The following is a 13147-nucleotide window of genomic DNA, read 5'->3' on the forward strand; positions in this document are numbered from 1 at the left end:
CATATGGACACTGCAAGGACTTCCAGGAAAGAAGTTGGAATTTCGAAAAAGTGTATCTGGGGTGAATTAGCGGGGTTAGAAAAGATCAAGGTTTTGGATCAAAGATAAGAGATGGTGGTGAACAGCTGTTTTAAAGACCTGGAGGGAGGAGTGGGATTGAAGGGAGTGGGGGAGTTTGTTCCAGAGGTGGGAGAAAAGGGGAATGAAAGAGTGAAGGTGAGCAGAGAGCCTAGATTTTGGCAGTTTAACCATAAGAGGGTTGCTGGCCGATCTTGTGCGACCTGTAGGAATATTTGGGGGACAGAGCACAGAGAGAGCTGGGGGAGCAAGGCCGGAGAGGAGTCTGTAGAGGACAGAAAGACCACCAACCTGCCTGCGGTGAGTGAGTGAAAGGCCCTCGGAGTTAGCTTCATCGCAGGAGATTCCAATGATTCTGAAAGCTTTGGATTCAACAGCGTGAAGCCGAGCTAGGTGTGATGCAGGAGCACCGGCCCAGAGAGGGGAACAGTATTCCATTGAGCTGCGTATGAAAGCCTTGTATGTGGTGAGGAGCTCAGGTGTGCCAAGGAAGGACTTCGCACGACGGAGGATGCCCAGTCGGCGACTGGATTTGGAGGCCAACTTGGAAATGTGGTTTTACCAAGAAAGATCATGGCAGATAGTGAGACCCAAAAGCTTGAGCGACAGAACTTCTTGGAGAGGATTGTTGAGAAAGTAGATGGGAGGGTTTTCCAGTCGGTCTTTTTGGAGAGACAAAGTAAGAGTGTGAGATTTGTCAGGATTGAAAGACATGTTCCACTTGTTTGACCAGTCTGTGATTTTGTCCAGGTCTGCAGAGAGTGAGGAGGCTGCAGACTGCCGATCTGACGGATGAGGAATGGAGCGGCAGAGAGTGGAGTCATCAGCAAAGAGATAGAGAGGATTTTCCGGAGAGTCGTAGAGATCATTGATGAAGACCAGAAAAAGCACAGAAAAAGGAGACAGGTTTGAGAGTTCATTCTTGAGTGTGGAGAGATAGTGCTTTCTGGCACTCCTGTGGGTAGACACACACTTGTTCCGAGCTTGGTGGAAGGAACTGAGATTGCCTTCAGTTGGATTTGCCTTCCAAGAGGCAAAGGCAATTGTTTCAGGGCAACTGCCTCACCACAAGATTCAGTGTGCCATGGACAGGAGGAAGGGTAAGACAACTGAAGACGAGATGGGATAAATCGGTGCAAGAGAGAAAGCAGTTTGCTTTGGAAGAATTCCGAGGAAGAATTGATGTCAGAGGCAGGCGAGATGGGAGACCATTCCAGATGATTGATGGCTGCTTGCAGCCCGTGCCAGTCGGCCTGAGTGAAATGCCAGATTCGTCGACGCTGAGGAGGCTCTCTGAGAATGGCCAGAGAGATGTCCACTTTATCAAGCACATTATCAGAAGAACCGATTGGAGCAGAAGAAGCAGCAGACATTTGCAGGGAAGTTTGTCATAATCAAGTCTAGAAGAGAAGATACTCCATTGACTGAGATCCGGGTCGGGAAATTGACAGATTGTGTCAGTCCCAATGAGTCACAGAAGTCCTTTGCTGAGGTGCCATGGCTGGTGAGAGAGGAACCCACACCCAGCCAGCTGGCATGATGTCAGTTGAAGTCGCCACATATGAGGAAGAGAGAGCTGGGATGAGTTGATAGAAGTTGGTCCATGTTGTCAGACAGTGAAATGTAAATGGAGTCATCACTGTTTGGAGGACGGTACAGAACACATATGAACAAAAGGTGGGAGCGGAGAGGAAGCCGTAGCCAGAGGTACTCCTGGGGGTGGGGTGGAGAGAGGGCAGTGCAGGGAGAGTAAGGAAGAGAGTTTTTGATTAAGATAGCAACCCCACCACCAGGGCGAGGCTCAGGTCTATCATACCGGAGGAGGGAGTAACCAGGGAGAGATATTAAGGAATCAGAGACATATTGAAGGAGGAAAGTTTCTGTTAAGCAGATCAAGTCTGGATTGTCAGAAGCAACCTTTATGGAGAGATCAATCAGGTTTGAGCGAAGGCCCCGGATGTTTGAGATCCATATCGTTAATGAGGAGAGAGGGGGAGCATTGGGTGCAGGAGAGGAGGGGAGGGGTAGGGTCAGATGAAGGATGAGAGGGGGAGGTAGGGAGAGCAGTTGATAGTGTGTCAGAGATTACAGAAGAGTTACAAGAAAGGGAAGGATGAGGATGATGAAAGGTTTGATGGTGATGGGCTGAGGCACAGTGAGGGGTTCTTTGAGGGGGGGGGGGGGGGCAGAGGAAAGTAGAAGGTTGGGGGAGGTGGAGGTATGAGATAGAAGAGAGACAAAGTGGGGAGGAGGCCGCTTTGAGGAGGAGGGGGGTGGAGGGAGAATTGGAGAGGAATGGTATGGGGGGAGATTTGAAGGGGAGGGGTTGGGGGGGAGTTTTGAAGGGGAGGGGTTAGGGGGAGTTTAGGAGGGGAGGGGCAAGGGGGGGGGGAGATTTGGAGGGGAGGGGAAAGGGGGGAGTTTAGAAAGTGGATGATTAATGCAAGACGAACATTTATAACAAATTGGGTTTATTGTGATTTTCAAGTGTCATCGATGGAAACAGTGTCATTGTGGAGGCCTCCATCTCCTGCTTATCCATCCATTTAAGAACGAGGGAGGAGGGGTGGAATGAATGTGAATTTAGAGCACGTAGTGATTTAGAATTATAAGAGATTGAATATTTTTTTGAAGTGGAATGAGTTGGAGAGGAAATTGAAAAAAGCCTTTTAAATAGGAAGAAAAACAGTGTGTTGTAATATACCATTGAATAAAACACTGCAGGGGAAAGTTTAAACATATTTAAACAGAACTGTGAAGAAGAACAATCTAATATTCACAAAAATACCAACGGGGAGAGGGAGCTTAGAGGGACAACCACGAGTCACGTGAACAAGGGAAAAGGTGTCAGCAAAAGGAACAAGGCAAAACAGATCTGGGGAATGGCGTGAAAATGGGGGTGAAATGGGGGTGAAACACGTGGTCGAAGAACGAATGAAAAGAACAAAGGAAATGTTTTGTTTTTTTTTGTTTTTTTTATAGTTAAGAATTTAAAGAAGGAAGTATGTGGTGAAAAGACTGGGCAAAAACTGAGAGAACGAGAGTAGGACCACAATCGACCACTGAGAGAAAACAAAGCCTCAAGGTAGAAGCTTCAAGAACTAGTCCGCAAAATAACGCGGCACGAAATACTCGAATATTTTATACAGGTATGAAAGATTAACACCGATAAAATCTTCCTAGGGATGCACTATTGGTACACACACGTTAGATAAATACAGTTTCGACAAAAATACAATTGTGAACAATTACTTAACTGAGAGCGTGCGTGAAGATCGGGACAGCTTCGAAAAACCGTGACCTCCCCCCAGCATTGCTTATTTTATAAGGAATTGACAACTTAAACTTGTAATAAAACCTCAGAGTAGCTTTTGTGTTATGACGTGAGCACTTGGCCCACAATGTTGTTCTCCTCCACCTTTCCTTTATAAGGGGTTAGGTAATGAACTGAAATCCCAGAACTGTGTTGCTTTCCCCGATCTTTGTTAATCTCCTTTATTACTCGTATAAAGGTGCCACTGAGGTCGCGTAATGGCCTTGGTGGTGATGCATTTTTTGTACAAGCTCCTTTAGGAGTCTTTGACACTTGAATCCTTGTCGTGGCTTCCAATTTAATCTTCCTTTTTAATGTCAATCTGAGGCTAATGGCAGAGCTTGTATATAAATTGCATGCAAGATAAAGACATAAGGAGATATCATTGTACTTTTCACATGAATTACATCAGAATTAGTTGACTCGCCATTATTGGCATCTCCTACAATGAGGCGGAAGTACAAGGCCAACCGCTCTCTCAACGAAGACAGGTCGTTGGACTCCCTCTTTTTAACCACCTCTCCTGTCTCACTCCCTCCACGCTCTCAGTCCTCAGACCCTTTCCAGCTTCTCCAGTATTCATGCATTTGTCCAATGGCTGCCTCTTCAAAGGACAAAATCAAGAGGACATTGATTGAAGTCTGCTAATCACTGTGGGAAGCAAGGAGATGCTGACATTACAAGCACTAACCCTTCGTCGGAGCAAAAGAGGGTTAATGGCTGAAACATCACCTTCTCCGCTTTGCTTCCCACAGCAGTTAGCATACTTCAATAAACGTGCTGTTGATTTCGTCCATTGTTGTACTTCTACCTGTCTGCGCCGCAGATCAACATTAGCTTTCACCACCAAAACTAATTGTTCATTTTACTTCCAAAACTCCACTCCTATTTGTGGAACAGCCCTCCAGGAGTGGTTCTCCACATAGCTTATCCCCCATTACTACCTCTGATATATTCTACCCCCATTTACCCAAACCCAATCCTGTTGCTTTACTTGCAGGTTACTGAGTTTCATCCCTTCTTTGCTGTCTTTCCTCCTTATTCGTTCATTCCCTGCATGTTTTGTCCAACTGTGGTCCAATTCCCCCACTGTCACTACACTACATTGCCTTTTTACCCTCTGTCACCTCACTTTTCCATGAACCTATATCTTGGACAAACTAGAACAGCACTCGGTAGAGCGCATACCTCCGCCAGGCTGAGCAGTTTACGTTTTGTATCCCACTGATAGGCCGGATCTGGATCCAGACCTCAACCAATATCTAATCGGCTTGTTCTTGTCACCTAACCAGCTCATCCACAACTTTATGAAATATCGTGCTATATATATATATATATATATATATATATATATATATATATATATATATATATATATATATATATATATATATATATACTGTATATATATATATATATATATATATATATATATATATATATATATATATATATATATATATATATATATATATATATATATATATATATATATATACTATATATATATATATATATATTGGACCATATATATATATATATATATATATATATATATATATATATATTGGACCATATATATATATATATATATATATATATATATATATATATATATATATATATATATATATATACAGTCATGTGAAAAAGTAAGTACACCCCATGTAAAGTTTTGACTTTTTCAACATATTTCAACATACAGCTATTTGATCTTCATTTCAACAATATTGACAGATAAAGGTGATATAACATAACAAATATCATGAAACATTTACATTTCGTAGTCCATTGTATAATTTAAATCAACATAAATGCCAATTTTGCATGTGGAAAAAGTAAGTACACCCCATGAAATGTTTTTTATATTTTTAATATATGTGGACATATAAATATTTGATCTTCATATAAACAGTAACCAAAGATAAAGGTGATCTAAATGAACAAAAAACAATGAGAAATTGACTTTGCAATAATTTATTCAACAAGAAATTGTTGCACAGCATGCACAATTGCATGCACAGCTCGTTTCAAATCCCCCTACAACATCTCGATGGGATTTAGATCTGGGCTTTGACTTGGCCATTCCAGAACCCTCCATTTCTTTCTTTTCAGCCATTCCTTGGTGGATTTACTGGTATGTTTAGGGTCATTGTCATGTTGCAAGGTCCACCTTCGGTTGAGCTTCAACTTTCCGACAGATGGCCTCACATTATCCTCAAGCACCCTCTGGTACAATGAAGAATTCATCGTGGATTCCATGATGGTGAGCTGCCCAGGCCCTGATGCAGCGAAGCTGCCCCAAACCATAATATTTCCACCACCATGCTTTACAGTTGGTATCAGGTTCTTGTGGTCAAATGCTGTCTGGTTTTCACCAAACATGTCTTCTGGCACTGTGGCCAAATAGCTCTACCTTTGACTCATCTATCCAGAGCACATTGTTCCAGAAGTGCTGGTCTTTTCCTAGGTGTCCAATGGCAAACTTTAGTCTTGCCCTGATGTTCTTTCTGGACAGCAAAGGTTTCCTCCTGGCACACCTCCCATGTAGATCAAATTTGTGCAGCCTCTTTCTAATGGTAGACTCATGCACTTTGCCATCAACAGTGGCAAGAGCTACCTGTAGGTCCCGTGATGACATTCTGGGGTTCTTAGAGACTTCTTTCAGCATCTTGTGGTCTGCTCTCGGGCTGAACTTGCTGGGGCGGCCTGGCCTGAACAAGTTGGCAGTTGTTTGGAATCTTCTCCACTTGTAGATGATCTTCCGGACAGTCGAATGATTGATTTCAAATTGTTTGGAGATCTTTTTAAATCCCTTCGCAGACTCGTAGGCATCTATAACCTTCTTTCTGAAGGCCTCAGAGAGCTCTTTTGATCGAGGCATGGTGACGCCGCACACTTCAACAACAAAGAGCAAACCAAACTAAATGTCTGAGGTTTAAATAAAACAGGTTCCTCCAAGATCCTCTCTAACGATGTTCTAATCATTTGCACCTGAGCTGGTGCACCTGATTCTAATTTTAGGTATTTGAAGTAGTGATAAATGTCGGGGTGTACTTACTTTTTCCACATGCGAAATTTGCATTTATGTTTATTTCAATTATACAATGGACTACAAAATGTAAATGTTTCATGATATTTGTTATATTATATCACCTTTATCTATCAATATTGTTGAAATGAAGATCAAATAGCTGTATGTTGAAATATGTTGAAAAAGTCAAAACTTTACATGGGGTGTACTTACTTTTTCACGTGACTTTATATATTGCTTTTGGCCCCATCCATCTCTCAATGGTGAAGAATCACTTAAAAAGTTATCGTATCCGGATTTGGATCTTCAGTAAAATCAAATCAGTTCTTCCTTGTCACACACTCAACCTGTCCACTAAGTTTCATCCAAATCCGTCCATAACCTTTTTCGATATCCTGCTCACAGACAGACAAGGGTGAAAACAAAACCTCTAGCACAAATGGGATAAGGGATATGAACCTGGGTTCCCCACATGTTGAGCGATTTGTGCAGGTGGGAATGCTAAACAGATCAATCCATAATTCAATTTATCAAAATTAGGGTTTTTTTTCTCATAAATGCTAAAAGAAATTGTATGAACACTGGAGTTTTTTCCATAATAAAAGACTTTCGAGTTTAAAAGATCCCTTTGGAACCAATACAACACTGAAACATTTAATCAATAAAAGTCAATGTTTTTTTCTGGTGCAGCTGGTGGCAAGAAACGGTGTAGCTGTAGCTGGATCGTTTATCCAGAAGTGGAAGAGCCACAAGATTACATACAGGAGTGGGCAGTTACACCGAAGCACCGACAAAAGACAGAATTGGATTTGCGCTTAGTCAGGAGGGCAACAGCTGTGTTGGATTAGGGACTGCAAGGTGGTGGTGGTGGTGGTGGTGGTGGTGGAGCATTTCACAACTCAGCACAAGCCTATGATGCTTATTATGCACATACAGAAGAAAAGGGATGCTAAATCTGGGTGGTGGAAGTGCAAAGATAACGTTGTTGTAGAGCATGAGAGGGTGAAGGCAAAGTAGAAGGAACTTAGCAATGAAGTCAGGGTTCTGGATGAGGAGTGGATTAGGTATAGAGAGGCATTGCAAAAGGTTTGTGTGGAAGAACATCAGGAAAGGGCACAGCGCTATGGAATAGAAACCAGATGTGGTGGATGGTGCAAGTATCGGAGGTAGTCTGCGAAAAGGATGTGCTTGGAAGAAGATAGAGAAAATCATGGATGGAGGACGACAGCTGGATGCAGTGTTGTTGCACTTGTATGAGCAGAAGAAGAAAGCAGCAACTAAAACAGTGGATAAGGCAAGAAATTGAAATTTTATGGAAGTGGACCTACTCAGCAAGTTAGATGAGGTTGGTGAGATAAATTTAATCTATAAAATAGCTAAAGACAGGGATTAGTATGGTGATGACGTGATGGCGAGAGAGTGGGGGTTGAGGAGGTGTTCAGCGATTGAGACAGTAATTTAGTGGCAGAGAGGGACCAGTATACTGAAGGTTTGTGAAGACAATTTGAAAGAGGGTAAGATTCTGCAGGAGTGGCAGACTGGTCGAATTGTACCAATATGGAGAAGGAAGACGTGCAAGATCCCGGGAAGTACCAATATTCTTCGTCACATTATAAAGATCTTTTGGAGAGGATTCTGCATGGCAAGATATGGAAAAGTGTGGAGCAGAAGATAGGCAAAGAACACCAGGTGTTCAGAAAGGGAAGAGGGTCGATGGATGGGATGTTTAGGTTCAGACAAGTGGTAAAGAAGAGACTGGTAGTATAGTACAAGGGGGAATGGCACTGGGATTTCTGGACCTTAAGAAGGCATACAACACCATCTTGAGAGAGATTGTGATGGTGGCACTGAGATGCATGGCAATGCGGAAGAAGTTAGGATGGTGAAAGGTAGTATGAAGGAATGAAGGGAAGAGTTTTGGTTGGATCTGGAATGCCAGAGGAGTTCAGCATTAACATTGGTTTGAGGCAGGGAAGCCCAATTATGTTATTTATGGTGATGGAACTGGTCAGTATGAAAGACATTCTAAACAAGGTACTGTAAGGAGATGATGTGGCAATAGTAACGGGGAGTGATCAGGAAATTCAGGAAGCATTGGAGGAGTGGAAGGATGCTTTTGAGAAGCTTGGATTGAATATGAGCTTTGACAAAACAGAAGTAATGTGGGTCAGACAGTAGAGCAAATTGAATTGTGTACCAAGGTGGAATGGTGACATAACTCAAGCAGAGGTACGGAAGAGGATACAGGTTGGTGCAAATGCATGGAGGGATGGGGAAGGTCTGCTGGCAGACAGGAAGACATCATGGAATTTGAAAGGAAACGTCCTGAGATTGTGTTATGCCAGCATACGTATATGGTCTGGAGACTGTGGCACTGACAGAGCAGCAACAGCAGAGGCTGCAAGGTCGGCGAGAACATCTAGGTCGAGGATTGCGTGACTGAAGAGGGTGATAGAAGGGGGGATGGACGAACTGAGGAAGAAGACGGGTGTGCAGATGAGCTTGGCGGGAGGATTGGTAAAGAGCCAGCTGAAGTGGGCATGGAATCTGGTGCGGATGGAGAAAGATAGACTTCCGAAAAGAGTAGATGTGTTGAAAGAGTGGGGCAGGAGAAAAAGGGGTAGACCACGGTTGAGATGGTTGACTTGTTTGAAAAAGGATGTCAGAAAGGTGGAGGTGGGTTGGGAGATATAGGGCAGTGGAGGAGTGTAACGGAGCAGAGCAGCAGCTCAGTACTACTCGGCCTCACCTCATATAAATTGATTTTGAAGAAGATTGAGAGTTTGTCTTTGCACTGGATAGCCAAGGACTCTTTTTGTTTCAAGCTTATTGTTGAAAAACCAAAGTTTGAAGCAGTCAGTACAAGTGCCTTGGTAGCCAAATGGATACCCCACTCCCTCACCCCTAACAATGTTGCTTCGGGCAAGGCTGCAGCCGAACAAAAGACCACAGCTAATCAAAAAAAATGGGCTACGGCAGGTGCGAGTTTCTTGGTTCTTTACGCAAGTGATAGACAATCAGGTTACTCTTTGTAAACATGAATATTTTCATGTATTTGAATATTTTCAAAAAAAACCAAAAACGTCTTCTTGAGGTGTGGCTTTGTAGTGCTTAAGTATGGTGCTTAGGTCATGTGGGTGCAGAGGCAAGTTTGAACTTGTTTGAATGAATTGGTCATTTCACCCTGGATGCCTCTGAGAAGTAAAATGATATTCCCATTGAGATATGCACAACTGCTATCTCTTTAATGCCCCAATTAATTTTACATGATTGTGGGGTCAGCTAAAAGGGACTGTGGGGTGGGCAGAGTTTGGCCCATCCTTCAGAAACCACCAGTCAGGCCTGACGTTCGATTGGCAGGAATTTGTAATTTGGCCAGGGTGCCGGCAACAACTTACCTTCTCTTTGCAAGACACCGTGAGATCTTTAACATTAACGCTGCTGTTAGCAGATGGGACACTCTGCTAAACGTCCATCTGAGGGATGGTAGGTGCCCTTTGTGATGCCACACCCTGCCTGCGAGTACCCACATCTGAGTTTATAATCGGGTCGAGAATTCAATCGACTTGACATCCCCTTCCATTTATTATTGTTCATTCATTGCCCTGCTTGAGCCTGGTGTTGGCTTGGCGGTTAGGGTGCTGGCTTGGGATCAGGATCCTGGGATCGAATCCCGGTCGATCGCTGAATTAACGCCAGGGGGGTTGACTCAGCCTGTCATCCTTCCGAGGTCAGCTAATTGAGTACCAGTTCACTGGTAATTCCCTGTTTGTCGTTAAAGGCGGCAAAAAGGGTTGGCGTCAGGAAGGGCATCCGGCCGTAAAACATTGCTTCAAAAAGGGGACCGAAAAACAACAACAACCACGGTTCCCGAAAAAGGCCAACCCCCGCTTTGCGGGGAAAAATGGCCTCTAAAGGTGGTTTTATTCATTGCCCTGCTTGAGCCTGGTGTTGGCTTGGCGGTTAGGGTGCTGGCTTGGGATCCTAGGCTCCTGGGTTTGAATCCCGGTCGATCGCTGAATTAACGCCAGGGAGGTTGACTCAGCCTGTCATACTTCTGAGGTCGGCAAATTGAGTACCAGTTCACTGGTAATTCCCTGTGCGTCGCAAGAGGCGACTAACAGGGTTGGCGGCAGGAAGGGCATCCGGCCATAAAACATTGCTTCAAAAAGGGGACCACGGTGCCCGAAAAAGGCCAACCCCCGCTGTGCGGGGAAAAATGGCCTCTGAAGGTGGTTCTATTCATTGCCCTGCTTGTGGTCTCTCTCCTTCTGTCGCCCCACCCTTCCATGAGCCTCGGTTTCATAGAAAAATAAAGCCATACCAAGGTACATTTATGAAATAGAAACCCTCAAAATAAATTATAAGCTAAATAAATTGATATTGCTGCATTGTTGTTTTGCTGCAACACAACTCAAATGCACAGAGCACTGCAATATAAACCATGCAGACATGAAGAAAATCAAAGCTGCTTCTTGGTAGGATCATTTGTTTGCAGGTCTGCTTAAAGTGGAAGCAGCATCACTTGTTAAGCCTCCCCCATCACTATAATACTCTGCTCCAGTCGGTTTGTTTGTCTGTCTGTTCATGGGTGGGGCTTCCCCCGTTCTGGGAGGGGCTTAAAAAACAAATCTCCACCATTTTGTTTGCTCCGCATACCTCTGAGGTGCCATAGGCCTCTGGTGTCCATTTTAAGACTAAATCAACGTGTCTTCTATCATAACAATCTAATCAATTATCTAATAATTTTATCAATAATCTAAAAATTATGTCATCCCAGATTGTTGAATTAAGTAAAGATAATCTTTGAAGAGAAATAGAAAGTAATTTTATTTTGCAATTCTCAATGACTTCCTAACAAATGAGTTTTGACTTTTCACTGTGTTAATAATAGGAGTTGGTGAAACTATTGGTGGCTTACAGGGAGTTAATGAGCATATTGATATTCATTGTAGGGGGTTTATTACATTCTACAGGATGGCCTAGAGGTATGCACACGCCTCTCGACTGTCTAGCCTGCGTTGAATGCCGACCCAGCTATAAACGGTCATCCCGGTGTCTCACAGGCATGGCGATTCATCAATGTGTGTGCCATTCCTCGGATGGATGTTAAACGGCCATCCAGTCTGCCAGCATTCGTTGGTGGGCGTTAAATATCCCATGGTCTCCCTCGCCAAGAGTCTGCGAGCTATCGCCGGCACCCTGAACAAATTGCAAATTCCTGCCCTAACCAGCAGAGGGCACTGCATCAGCGGCACGGCCACATCCTTACAGCCAATGATGCTTCCCTACAGCCTTGTCCTGCATATGAACGAAGAAGAAGAAGAAGAATCACCTTACTGTATGCACAACATTGGACACAAATTATCCACTGTCTTGATCATATATGGAGTTGTTTTGTCAGCCTGTGTTGTTGGTACAAGTTGTAATTATTGCTTCAGTGTACTCATTGCCACTTGAATGAATTAATGTTTTGATTTGCGGTTATTGTCCTGAACTTTCTTCCTTTATCATTAGTGGGAGAAACTGCAGATGTCGGGCAGCGAGCGCCGCAAAATCGTCTGCTCAGTCACTTTTCACATTATCGCCATCACCTGCGTCATATGGTCTCTCTACGTCCTCATCGACCGTACAGCCGAAGAGATCCGTCAGGGCCAACGGACAAGTATATTGACATTTCGTTCATCTGCATTTTGTTCTTCATTTTTGTTTTGTGTTTTTATGGCGTAGCCCATAGGCTAAGCAGTCCAGAACAGTGTTTGTATGTATGTATGTCACCTCAAATGTATACCAATCATAGCTGAGGATTTCGTCACATGACAGGGTGATGTCATTACGTCTGATGTCATTACGGCCGTGCTGCGGCTGACTCTCCACACACTGCTATGTTGATTTATATTTTGTTCAAGCCGAACATATCGTTGAACCTGTCATATGTCACAATCGCCATGCTCTACCTTTACATTTTTCATTCAGTGTGAAACGCAAACACACTGATTGTTAAAATGACAATGAAATATCGAAAGCATCAGCGTTACGTCTCTTCCAACAATACCGTACGTATAGGCCTTATGCTTCACCTTCTGACCGCTTCGGACAAATTAAGCCCAGGGTTGCTAAATACAGTAGTGTATCGTTTCAGTAGTATTGTTTTCGTAATAATAATATAGCAAATATAACCATAACATTTTAATCCCAATGTCATGAATGGAAAGTTAATGGTTTGAAGCGGTGTATGGTTCATGATCAGTGAAGAGCGTTGTTCGGCACTAATATTAATAACCGAGGAAGTAAGGAATTCGCCTTGGTTTTTTTATAGTAATATCATTTTCGAAATAGCTAATGATAATGTAACGTTAATATTAAAGTAAATCTAATCATAACACTAATCCCTTCGTAGTGACTGCAAACTTACTGGAAGTTAAAATATATCAGTTTTGTGTCCGTTACGTAAATTACGTCTATGATGTCATTACGACGGCTAAGTCGACCGACCGACATTTAAAATTACAAGTACACCTGCTCACTGCAGAAAGGGTCATTCCTCTTTGGGTTACGTAGATTACAGTCGATCAGTGGTCGGGTCTCAAGAACATTGGGTGTGTGTTAGTTTACCAACTTTATTGTGGAGAGATCGCCAAGTGGTTTAAGCATTCGAGCAAGCACTCCATTCAAAACCGTTAAGGAACGGCTGGCTTGGCAAGCGCTAGCTAGCTGCTTGG

General features: G+C 43.3%; 1 protein-coding gene across 10 annotated transcripts in view; it reads left to right on the plus strand.

Annotated features, from left to right (window-relative positions):
• Nucleotides 1-13147, plus strand: part of LOC137425078 (E3 ubiquitin-protein ligase MARCHF8) — a 216728-nt gene that overhangs the window by 201544 nt on the left and 2037 nt on the right. For all 10 annotated transcript variants that reach the window (XM_068113093.2, XM_068113100.2, XM_078776274.1 and 7 more), the window contains one exon: nucleotides 11943-12090. In XM_068113093.2, coding sequence (XP_067969194.1) covers nucleotides 11943-12090 — 148 coding nt within the window. The remainder of the gene's footprint in view (nucleotides 1-11942; nucleotides 12091-13147) is intronic.

This window comes from Myxine glutinosa, chromosome 4 (genome assembly GCF_964187855.1).
Source record: "Myxine glutinosa chromosome 4, kmMyxGlut1.1, whole genome shotgun sequence".
Taxonomy (NCBI): domain Eukaryota; kingdom Metazoa; phylum Chordata; class Myxini; order Myxiniformes; family Myxinidae; genus Myxine; species Myxine glutinosa.